This window comes from Nicotiana tomentosiformis, chromosome 7 (genome assembly GCF_000390325.3).
Source record: "Nicotiana tomentosiformis chromosome 7, ASM39032v3, whole genome shotgun sequence".
Lineage (NCBI taxonomy): Eukaryota > Viridiplantae > Streptophyta > Magnoliopsida > Solanales > Solanaceae > Nicotiana > Nicotiana tomentosiformis.
In genome coordinates, this window is record NC_090818.1 from 116,453,374 (window position 1) to 116,464,406 (window position 11,033).

Sequence of the window (11,033 nt, forward strand, 5' to 3'; positions counted from 1 at the left end):
TTAGTTGAGTTTTAAGGCTCTATTTCACATTTTAATCCATTTTTTCGCATGAAAACTTTCCAAAAAATTGTACGGACTGCTCACGCAAGTTGATGAATGATAAATGGTTCTTTTCGAGGTCTTAGAACACAAAATTATTTATTAATTTTAAAGATGATATTTTGGGCCATCACGATTTTGAATAGTGTATATTAAGCTAAATAGTTAGGACTTAATTAGAGTTAGGAGCACATGATAATTTTGATGTAATTTATGCATTTATTTTCATATTAAAAAAAAAAGTTGCACGACAAGAATAGAATGGTATATTATGCATTATTATTTGGGAGCAAAGTATATTATACTAGTAACAGAGGCGGATCCAAGATTTAAATCATACAAGTTCAAGTTTTAAGTTTTTTAGTATTGAACCCGTTATATTTTTAAAGTTATGAGTTCATATCTACTATTTTTGCAATTTTAATGAATTTTACATAAATTGTTTTACTCCGTATCGAAAGTTACGGGTTCAATTGAATTTGTCCGCTCAACATTACATTCACCCCTGGCTACTACACGTTGTACACTTGGGGGGTCGTTTGGTTCGAAGACATCTTATACATGAATTAGTAATCAGAGATTAGTAAATAGTAAGGCAAGAATCAGTAATACGAGAATTAATAGTATATTAATATTTCTTGTTGGGTGTTTGCTTTTTGCAGTAAAATTCTGTATACAAAGTATCATCTAGATTATTTTAAACTAAAAACATGAATTTTCAATTATACCCTAGGATATTCGGTCTTCGCATGCTTTTTGAAAAAAAAGACAAAAATGTAATTTTGTCGTTTTGGTGCTATTCCATGTATTCCTAGATTAGTTATTCCATATTGGTAGTGGGATAAGATAATAAATTATTGGCGTATAAATTAATACATAAATCAGTTATCCTACATCTGAAATCACAACCAAACAATATACTAACTCAATACAAATTAATTTTCTTATTCATCATACCAAACGATCCCTTAATCTTCAACATATCAAGGACTTTGATCTAGTTTTATGGAGAAAGACGGGAATTCAAAATCCTTTGGTTTGTTCATTCACCAAATACAATCAATGTTCGATAAGATATCAGTAATGAGAATCTCCGAAATATGACGATAAGCTTTTTGAGTTAGATGTACGCCGTCCCAATTCATAAATCGAGAAGGGTCAGAACAAACTGAAGTCTCATTTGATCCACATGTTTTCTTCCCATCAAAGTTATATTTTCCTCCATTTCCACAACACGCTTTCAGCAACGATTCACGATCTATTCCGAGATAATACGCTCTTCGAAAAACAGACAAAAAAGCTCCATAATAATCTACATATAGAATAACAACATCTGAATATTGACGACTTACCAAAGATATTGTATCTCGAAGATAGTTATTGTGAAATGATGCAAACTTATTATAATCTCTCAAACATCCAAATTCGTCGTAGGCATCGGGATCGGAGCTCGGAGATGAAGTCAGTAGTGACGGTAAGCAACCAAAAGGAGAAACACCGGAGCTAACTATCCGTTTCACTCCTAATTTAATGATTTCTTTGATGCCTTCAACAATGGCATTGACAGTAAATGGGACTAAAGTTTTAGCCTCTTCAATGGATTTTCTATTAGAAAAGGCAGTGAAATAATCATTTCCACCAAAAGCACCAATACTTACGAGTGCTTTTCGTAGCTTCTTAGCACAGAGCGTTGGGCTTCTACAAGTACAATTAAGGTGATTTTTAAACCACTCAATTTGTGCACTTAACGGAGGGTTAAATGATTTAATGCTAATGTTTCTTTCATCGAAGAATGACTTGTCAAGAGCCGTACTTCCGGCGACGGCGAAATTGACGCCGTGAATAAATGAAGAGTTTTTTGATAAGTAAGGATTAAGGAGGGGAAGTTTAAGAGCTATTGCAATGTAATCAATCATTAAAAGGCCATCTGAAAATCGGCCGGTGGGTTTGCCAAAGTAAGTTTCACCGTAAGGAAGATGGCCGGCGTGGAAAGTTGGAGGAATTCCGGGGATAAGAATTCGGTTTCCGGTGTCGGCGAGTGAATCACCCAATTGATAAATGGAATTAAATGGGCAAATAGGAGCAGTTTCTTTGGCATTAGAAAAGAAAGAGAGAGAGAAGGCTGTTGAGAGAAATAAGAAAGCAAGTGCTATAGAAGCCATAGTTTGAACACGCGAAATGAATTGATTATCATAATAATATATACTCCCTCGTCAACAACAACTAATGGGTACGAGTATGCAAACCTTATCTCACTAATGGATCTGAACAGCAAGAAGAATGTAGTGTATATGCAAAACTTACCTCTATTTTAAATGTAAAGAAATTATTTTTGATTGATCTTCGGCTCGGGAAGGGGAAAAGGGACAATAATTAGTAGCAGCAACAGAGGCCAAAAAGACAAGGTCAACGACCTCAAAAACAAAAAAAATGAAGAAAAAAATAGTATGAACATAGCATGTACCACTAGCATTCTAAGACAAGATACTGTCAGACTAGCCTTACATTCTAACCCTAATGCTTGACCACTAGCATTCTAACACTAATGCTCGACCTCCCCACTTTTCTATCGAAAATATGACCAGACCATCGGTAAGTTGGAATCGCGTTATGTCATTAGCTCTCTCCAATACTTCTAGGAATAATTAAAAAAATGAACTACTAATAAGTAATATCTAGGAGTAGTGGGTTTTAGTGTATGATAGTATTAATTAACAATTTGGATTAACTTAAAGCCTTAAAATGCGGCAAGTTGTACATGACAGTCCGAAGTTGCAATTCTATAATAAGCACGAGATATTAGTTTTAATAAATATTTGTGTTATTTTATCCCAAAAAAGTATGTGTTATAAATGAAAGTGTGTCAGTCAACTTTAACGGATACTTCTGGTGGCTGATCTGATTTGACTCATTTCTACAATAATTTTACTTCATAGAGAAAAATTACATTTTCAGAATTTAAGCAAACTTTAGTAGGTGTTTGTACGTAACAACAACAACAACCCAATAAAATTCTACTAATGAGATCTGGGGAGGGTAGTGTACGCAGACCTTACCCTTACCCCGAAGGAGTAGAGAGGCCGTTTCCGAAAAACCCTCGGTTCAAAAAAAATAAAAAGACAAAATGACAAAAAAAGAACAATATTAGTATCACAACAACAATTATAGGATAAATAGGAACACCATGAAATCCATAAGAAAGATGCAAAGCAAAGGGAGACAATATTAGTAAATATTAGTATCACCACAATAATCATAAGAAAAATAGGAACACCATGAAATCTAGAAGAAAGATGCAAAGCAAAAGCGATAGCTAGTAAATAGGACATGCACTGAAAAGAGAAATAGTAAGCCACAATATTGCCAATAGCTATCTTAGACAAAAATTCTACATGGCTAGTCCCACAATGGTACGAAGTAAGGCACGACTCAACTACCTCTTAACCTACAACCCTAATACCCGACCTCCACATCTTCCTATCAAGTGTCATGTCCTCGGAAATCTGGAGCCTCGCCATATCCTGCCTGATCACCTCTCTCCAATACTTCTTAGGACATTGCCAATAGCTATCTTAGACAAAAATTCTACATGGCTAGTCCCATAATGGTAGAAGTAAGGCACGACTCAACTACCTCTTAACCTGCAACCCTAATACCCGACTTCCACATCTTCCTATCAAGTGTCATGTCCTCGAAAATCTGGAGCCTCGCCATATCCTGCCTGATCACCTCTCCCCAATACTTCTTAGGTCGCCCTCTACCTCTTCTCGTGCCATCCACAACCAACTACTCACACCTCCGTACCGGAGCATCTGGGCTTCTCCTCTGAACATGTCCGAACCATCTAAACCTCGCTTCCCCCATCTTGTCATCAATGAGAGCCACATGCACCTTCTCCCGGATATCATCATTCCTAATCTTATCTATCCTAGTGTGCCCGCACATCCACCGCAACATCCTCATTTCTGCTACTTTCATCTTCTGGATATGTGAGTTCTTAACGGGCCAACACTCAGCCCCATACATCATGGCCGGTCTAACCACCGCTTTATAAAACTTACCTTTGAGTATCGGTGGCACTCTCTTGTCACACAGGACTCCAGATGCTAACCTCCACTTCATCCATCCTACCCCAATACGGTGTGTGACATCCTCGTCGATCTCCCCTCCCCCTAGATAACCGAACCAAGGTACTTGAAGCTGCCTCTACTCGGGATGACCTGCGAATCAAGCCTCACATCCATGCCCTCTTCTCCTGGCTCAGCGCTGAACTTACACTCCAGGTATTCCGTCTTCGTCCTGCTCAGCTTGAAACCCTTAGACTCAAGAGCCTGTCTCCAAACCTCCAGTCTCTCGTTAACACCGGCTCGTGACTCATCAATCAGAACTATGTCATCGGCGAATAGCATGCACCATGGCACATCTCCTTGAATATGGTATGTTAACGCGTCCATCACCAGGGTGAATAAGAACGGACTGTGCGCAAAACCTTGGTGTAACCCCATTACAACCGGAAAATGCTCAGAGTCGCCTCCTACTGTCCTAACCCGAGTCTTAGCCCCATCATACATGTCCTTAATCGCCATAATGTAGGGAACCGACACACCTTTTGCCTCTAGGCATCTCCAGAGAATTTCTTTAGGAACCTTGTCATACGCTTTCTCTAGGTCAATAAACACCATGTGCAGATCCTTCTTCCTCTCTCTGTATAGTTCCACCAACCTTCTAACAAGGTGTATAGCTTCTGTAGTCGAACGACCCGGCATGAACCCGAACTGGTTGTCGGATACAGACACTGTCATCCTTACCCTCGCTTCAACCACCCTCTCCCACACTTTCATGGTATGACTCAGTAATTTGATACCCCTATAATTGTTACAACTCTGGATATCACCTTTGTTCTTATACAATGGAACCACCGTACTCCACCTCCACTCATCCGGCATCCTCTTCTCCTTAAAAATAATATTAAACAACCTAGTCAACCACTCCAAACCTGCTCTTACCACACGCTTCCAAAATTCCACCGGAATTTCGTCTGGCCCGGTCGCTCTGCCCCTACTCATCTTACGCATAGCTCCCACGACCTCCTCAACCTCGATACGTCTGCAGTACCCAAAGTCACGGTGACTCTCGGAATGCTCCAATTCGCCTAGCACAATATCCCGATCCCCTTTTTTATTCAGAAGTTTATGAAAGTAAGTCTGCCATCTCCTCTTAATCTGGACATATTCCATCAATACTCTACCATCTTCGTCCTTGATGCATCTCACTTAGTCCAAATTCCGAGCCTTCCTCTCTCTCAACTTGGTCAGCCGGAATAACTTCTTCTCCCCGCATTTTCCCCCAATTCCTCGTACATACGACCATAAGCCACAGTCTTAGCCTCTGTGACCGCCAACTTAGCCTCTCTCTTAACTTTGGACGTAAGAATTGTAAAATTCGAAAAAATGGTGAATTTTTTTTAAGTGAAAATGATATTTGAAATTTAGAGTTGTGTTTGGACATAAATTTCAGTTTGGGTTGTTTTTGAAGTTTTGTGAGTGAAAATTTTAAAAAATAGCTTTTTGGAGTTTTTTAAATTTTTGAAAATTTCCAAAGTGTATCTTAAAGTGAAAATTGGAAATGTTAATAACAAACGCTGATTTCGATAAAAAATTAATTTTTTGAAAAAAACTTCCGTCAAATTTTATCTCCAAACGGGCCTTTAGTTTGGTGGATCCTCGAGAAGAGAAAAGTAAGGGAGGTTGAGGGAAAACCAATATTATAGACTCTTTTACAGTACTATATTAATTAATTCTCTCTGTAATATTTTTCTATAAGCCTGAACTAGTAATACACGTTTCATAATTGTAAATATTTCCCAAAAGAAGTTCTCATAGGGAAAAAGTGTTTTGTTCAACATGGGAGTTCTTAAGGTCCAAAACATTGTAACAAAAGCAATTAAAGTTAAATCGAAACATCAGTAATTGTAAATTTTCATTCTTTGCATTTTAATTCCTTTAGTTTCTCTAATTACACGGTATCTCCAGTACTATTTTAATAGTTTAAGTTAAGACCCATGTCTTTGTTAGGGCTGCTTTATATTCTGCTTTGTATTCATTTGAAGGGTGGTAAATGGGTCGGGTCGGACCCGGGACCGGCCCAAATCTGTGGGCTAAGTGGCCTGGGACCGTTAAGATCGCTAGATGTGGGTTCGTGCCGGTCTCGTGGGTCAGTTCTTAGCTAGGAATCGTTAGGACCGGGCCCGTTAGGACCGAGCCCGTTTGGCCCGCCAAGAGACCGGGACCGGACCGGTCTCTTGGCAGGCCATTTTGAAAAAATAGTTGTTGGGGGTTTAAAAAATAGCCGTTGGCTATTTAAAAAATAGCCATTTACCCCTCCTCCTCCCAACTTAGTTTTAACTCCAAACTTTTTATTATTATATTTTTTTCCTATTTTCATCATCTAATACAAGGTAAGTAACTCCCACATTATGTTAGTGAAATACATGGATTATGTGTGGATTTAAATATGAAAATTGGTAGAAATTGTGGGATTTTGAAAGAAACCTTGAAATTGGTATTTTAGATTTTGACCACGAAATTGGACATGGAACTGGGAATAAATCATATATTTGAATTCGTGGTGTTATGGGTAAAGTTGATCTTCAAAATAAATTTCGAAATTTTGGCACGTGGGCTCGAGGGCTGATTTTATCGACTTTTCGAGCGGAGTTGAGAACTATTTAAATGGATTAATTATGGGTGTTAGAATATATTTTAATTGGTTTGCACGTTGTTTGAATTGCTTTGGATCGACGGGCTTTGGTTTGAGGTGTTAGGGAGGCCTTAGAGGCGGTTACGGAACTTCGGAGCGAAGTAAATCTCTTGTCTAATCCTGTGAGGGGGAAACTACCCCTAGGTGATAATTATTGTTATGTGCAACTAGTTGTAGGTGCTATGTACGTATGAGATGACGAGGGTCCGTACGTAGCTAGAGTTAAGATCTTATCATGTGATATTTAAATTATTTGAACTCATTGTTCTGACTTAACTAATTAAAGTTATAATTAAATTTGAATTAGAAATAAACGTATGTATAATAGGCCAAGCCTTGATACTTTGAATTTTGGGCAAGTCATTTGAGAAATGGTAAAGATTATATTCATTTTATGCTCCTGTGCTGTATTATAAATACGTGTCTCGTAATTCGAGAAACTTTCTTCCTTTTCTTGTGGAGCGGGCCAAATACCTCGGCAGTATATAAATGCATCTATGGATCGTGCCGCATGTCCCTCGGCAGTGTATACGTTATTCTGGATCGGGCCAAACGACTTCAGCAGAATCGTGTGTTATATCGCTAGTAGTCCGAATGTTCATGAGATAAACTTTCCACTGATGCTCGGCTTTTGCATGGTATTCCTTATTTACTGATAATGACACTTGACATTTTCCGAGCTATCTAGGTAAAATACAAAATTTAGGAATTTTACTTTGAAAGAAGAAATTTGAAAATTATGTATCTTACAGATTTACCTCATCATTGCCGTATGCTTTATATTTGCTTATGTTTTATTAGATTGTCTTATTGGACATTTAGTAAGTGTAGATGTCGACCCCTTGTCACTACTTTTTCGGGGTTAGGCTAGATACTTATTGGGTACGCGTTGATTTACGTACTCATGCTGCACTTCTGCACTAAATGTGCAGGATCTGGCAGGTTCATTGATGATCACCTTGGCGCGTAGGCGCACTTGTTGAGGAGACTTTAGGTGAGCTATATTTCAAGCTACGTATCGCAGTCCATTGAGTCCCCATTGTACTACTTATTTTATTCTGTCTTATTATATTGGGGACAGACGTTGTATTATTAATATATTTAATAGAAAATGCTCATGCACTTGTGACACTGGGTTTTGAGGGTTTTCTATGGGTTGTTCGTTGTTGTAATTTTGTAAATATTTTTATTTACTCTATAAATTCTATTTTATATCATTAAATTAAGGAAAATCATGTTTTCAAAATACTAAAATGAGTGATTAAACTGGTAAATTACCGCTGGCTTGCCTGACAGCGGTGTTAGGTGCCATCACGTCCTTTAGCAAATTTTGGGTCGTGACAGCTTGGTATCAGAGCATTAGGTTCACTTAGGTCTCACGAGTCATGAGTAAGTCTAGTAGAGTCTTGCGAATCGGTACAGAGATATCTGTACTTATTTTTGAGAGGCTACATGGCTGTTAGGGGCATTTCCCTTCTTGATTTCCTCATCGTGCGATTTGATTCCATTGAGGTTTGTGCCTTTGTTTCCTTCCTTCCAATCTTATGCAACGTGAAGCACTTAATATTAATTGGCGTCGAGGAGTTGTGGTGGTACTACAGACGTGGTGCAGGATATTTTTTCCTGCGTGTTAGGGCATGCTATTATCGTCGCCTTGCAGAAGGATGTTCTCTTGTTCCAACTCAGTATTTGTATTTTTTATAGTTTTGAGACTGTGCAAGGATTGCTACGATGTCTATGCATTGTTATCTCACAATGTTGGTGTAATGGTATGGTGCTTGCTTATGTGTCGAGACAGTGAATGACTTGAAAAAAAGATTTTTCAGTGCATGATTTAGAGGTTAAGCATTTAATTCCAGCAAAGGAAGGGTAATCGGACTATGGATGTTCAGGCTTTGGTTAATGGAGTAACGAGATTGGATATTTTTTAGCATCGTGGAATTCTCATTTGTGACGTGGCGTCGTTATCCTTGTTGGAACGCATTAAGGTCCACCGATGTCCTAGTCTTCTTTGATTTTTGGCCTTCAAGGTAGGGTGTTGTGAAATGGTGCCTAAGACGCGGTTGTCAGAGATAGTGGTGTGTAGAAGTTCCGAATCGAATTGGTGATTCTAATATTGATGGCTCGGGAAAGATGATCTTCTAGAAGGTTTAAAGTTGGTAGCAATTCATTAGTTCAGGTGCTACATATATAGATTTGGTATGGGGCAACATTTGGGCAGCAAAGTATGAGGGAGGACATGGTGGGGAGTGTCTCGTGGTAGTTGAATTACTAGGAGGTCAAGTATGGGCAACAAAGGTCGAGAAGTTGCTTAAAGGAGATGGTTTAACCAAAGAAAGAGTGGCAGATTAGCATGTGAATTCTTTGGTAGGATAGCCGCGTGGCTTGAGAAAGTGTAGAATGGTTTGGGAATCATAATGGAAGGTGATTTGGTCTACGAATTTCATTTGGAATAATGGTTACCCTACAAAGAAAGATTGAATATGGAGGAAAGAAATTTTCTTGAAATGATGAGGGGCGTGAAGATTGATTTATCATTTCAGATGCAAGATGATTTGAGTTCGGAAGGCATTGTTGAACTTTCAGGTGATGTCAATGGGGAAGGAATAGACTTATACAGTTGGTGTGCGAGAATGGGTTCAGAAGAATTTTACTGATTTCGTGGTAGTTGTAACCAGTGGAGCGCTGTTGGAAGATGTCGGCATGGAATTCCACAGGTGGGTTATCTCCTGCGAGCAGGTTAGCAGTTACGTGATATTGATGAAGCTTCTACGAAGAATACTACTTACTACCCTGTAAGAGGTCGAATATGTGATTGTGACTGATGATTCAGAATGTTCATGAAAAGCTTAACAAAAGACTTCGAGAAATTTGGCGGTTTAACAGTACGGGATCATGGTAAATGAGAAGGAGGAATCGTTGTGGGCTCTACATTATGTGATGGTAGCTTAAAGCTAAGTGGGGGAGCCCCACCGTCTATGATTGGATCGCGTGGTTGTCGGCTTATGCAGCTTCTGGTTATCAGTGCATTGGTGGATTATTTGTAACTAAGAAAGGGAAACATCAAGGGTAATTCGAGCAGAGAAATTGATAAATGTGTGCTATATTCCGCCATATCGATTCATATGCGGGTTTTGGGAAAACTCAGAGTGTATGCTTTGTGGATGTGATGTACAAGGAAAAGAATTCAGCTGGTTTCTTCTTTGAGAGGGTGTTCAGATGCTCACTGAGTGTTGAAGTTGGTTAGATTCGGGATCAGGTCAGAGTGGGTGACTCTCAACAACGGTCTTAGTGGGCTCAAGAATTAAGGTGTAGTGCCTAAGGATTTTGGGTCCGTTGTGTGGTTAAGGATCGAGTTTTTGCAGTGGATTACGAACGGGACTTGGAATATTCTATGTTATCATCGGGTATGCGGTGCAGTATTGGAGTAAAAGAAGAAATAGCTTCGGATTTGTGAAAGGTCTTGCAAAATGGGTGTACCAGTTAGAGACGTCATTGTGCGCTTGAGAAGGGTATGAGATGGTTCATGAGTATTGAGACGATACGGTCTAGCAATTCGGGTCACTCGGGGTGAGTGCGAATTGAGTTCGTTATGTTGTGAATGGAGCTATTATATTTCTAAGGCAAGTCAAGAGTGAATTGGAAGAAATTGGGTCGGTTACTAATGGTTGAATCAACATGATTGTGGCAGTAATCAGTTCCTTCAACTTGTGAAGTTACACATATGGTTTGTGGTTGTACGTGCGGGCTTGACAATCACCATAACTTGATTAACTTGGGAGGCATTTGATTTAAATGGCCTTGTTGTGTAAATAGATTCCGGAAGAGTCATGGCAGTTTAGATCACGACTTGAGGTTGTATTTTCTATGGTTTGGGAATTCAGTTACGTGTTGCATTAGCTCTTCTCAAAATGAGCTAAGTGAAAGGTTTCTAGCCCATGAAGTGTTTATTCTACTAGGAGTTTAAGAGTTATGATGAATTCATGTATCCTCACATAGCGACATGATAGGTGCAGTGAGCGGCATGGAAATTAGGAGTTGAGGATCAATGTTGCGGTTCAGTGTTGATAAGAATGTCATGAGTTCGGATAAGCAAGGAAGAATTCAGATGTTTAGAGTGAGCTGGCGTTATCTTAGAGTCGCCTGGGAATGGTGTTCTATGGAAGAGGTATTGTGTATTGAGTTGCGGATTGTGAATTGCTTTATAGATTAGTACAGTTGGTGGTATGGAGATG

The 11,033-nt window shown here is 39.0% G+C and overlaps 1 protein-coding gene across 1 annotated transcript; it reads right to left on the reverse strand.

Moving 5' to 3' along the window:
• Nucleotides 1–957: 957 nt before the first annotated feature.
• Nucleotides 958–2,218, reverse strand: LOC104117923 (acetylajmalan esterase-like). The gene has a single exon (XM_009629066.4). It carries the CDS (start codon nucleotides 2,199–2,201, stop codon nucleotides 1,086–1,088), a length of 1,116 nt encoding a protein of 371 aa, XP_009627361.1. The 5' UTR covers nucleotides 2,202–2,218; the 3' UTR covers nucleotides 958–1,085.
• Between the last annotated feature and the right edge of the window lie 8,815 nt (nucleotides 2,219–11,033).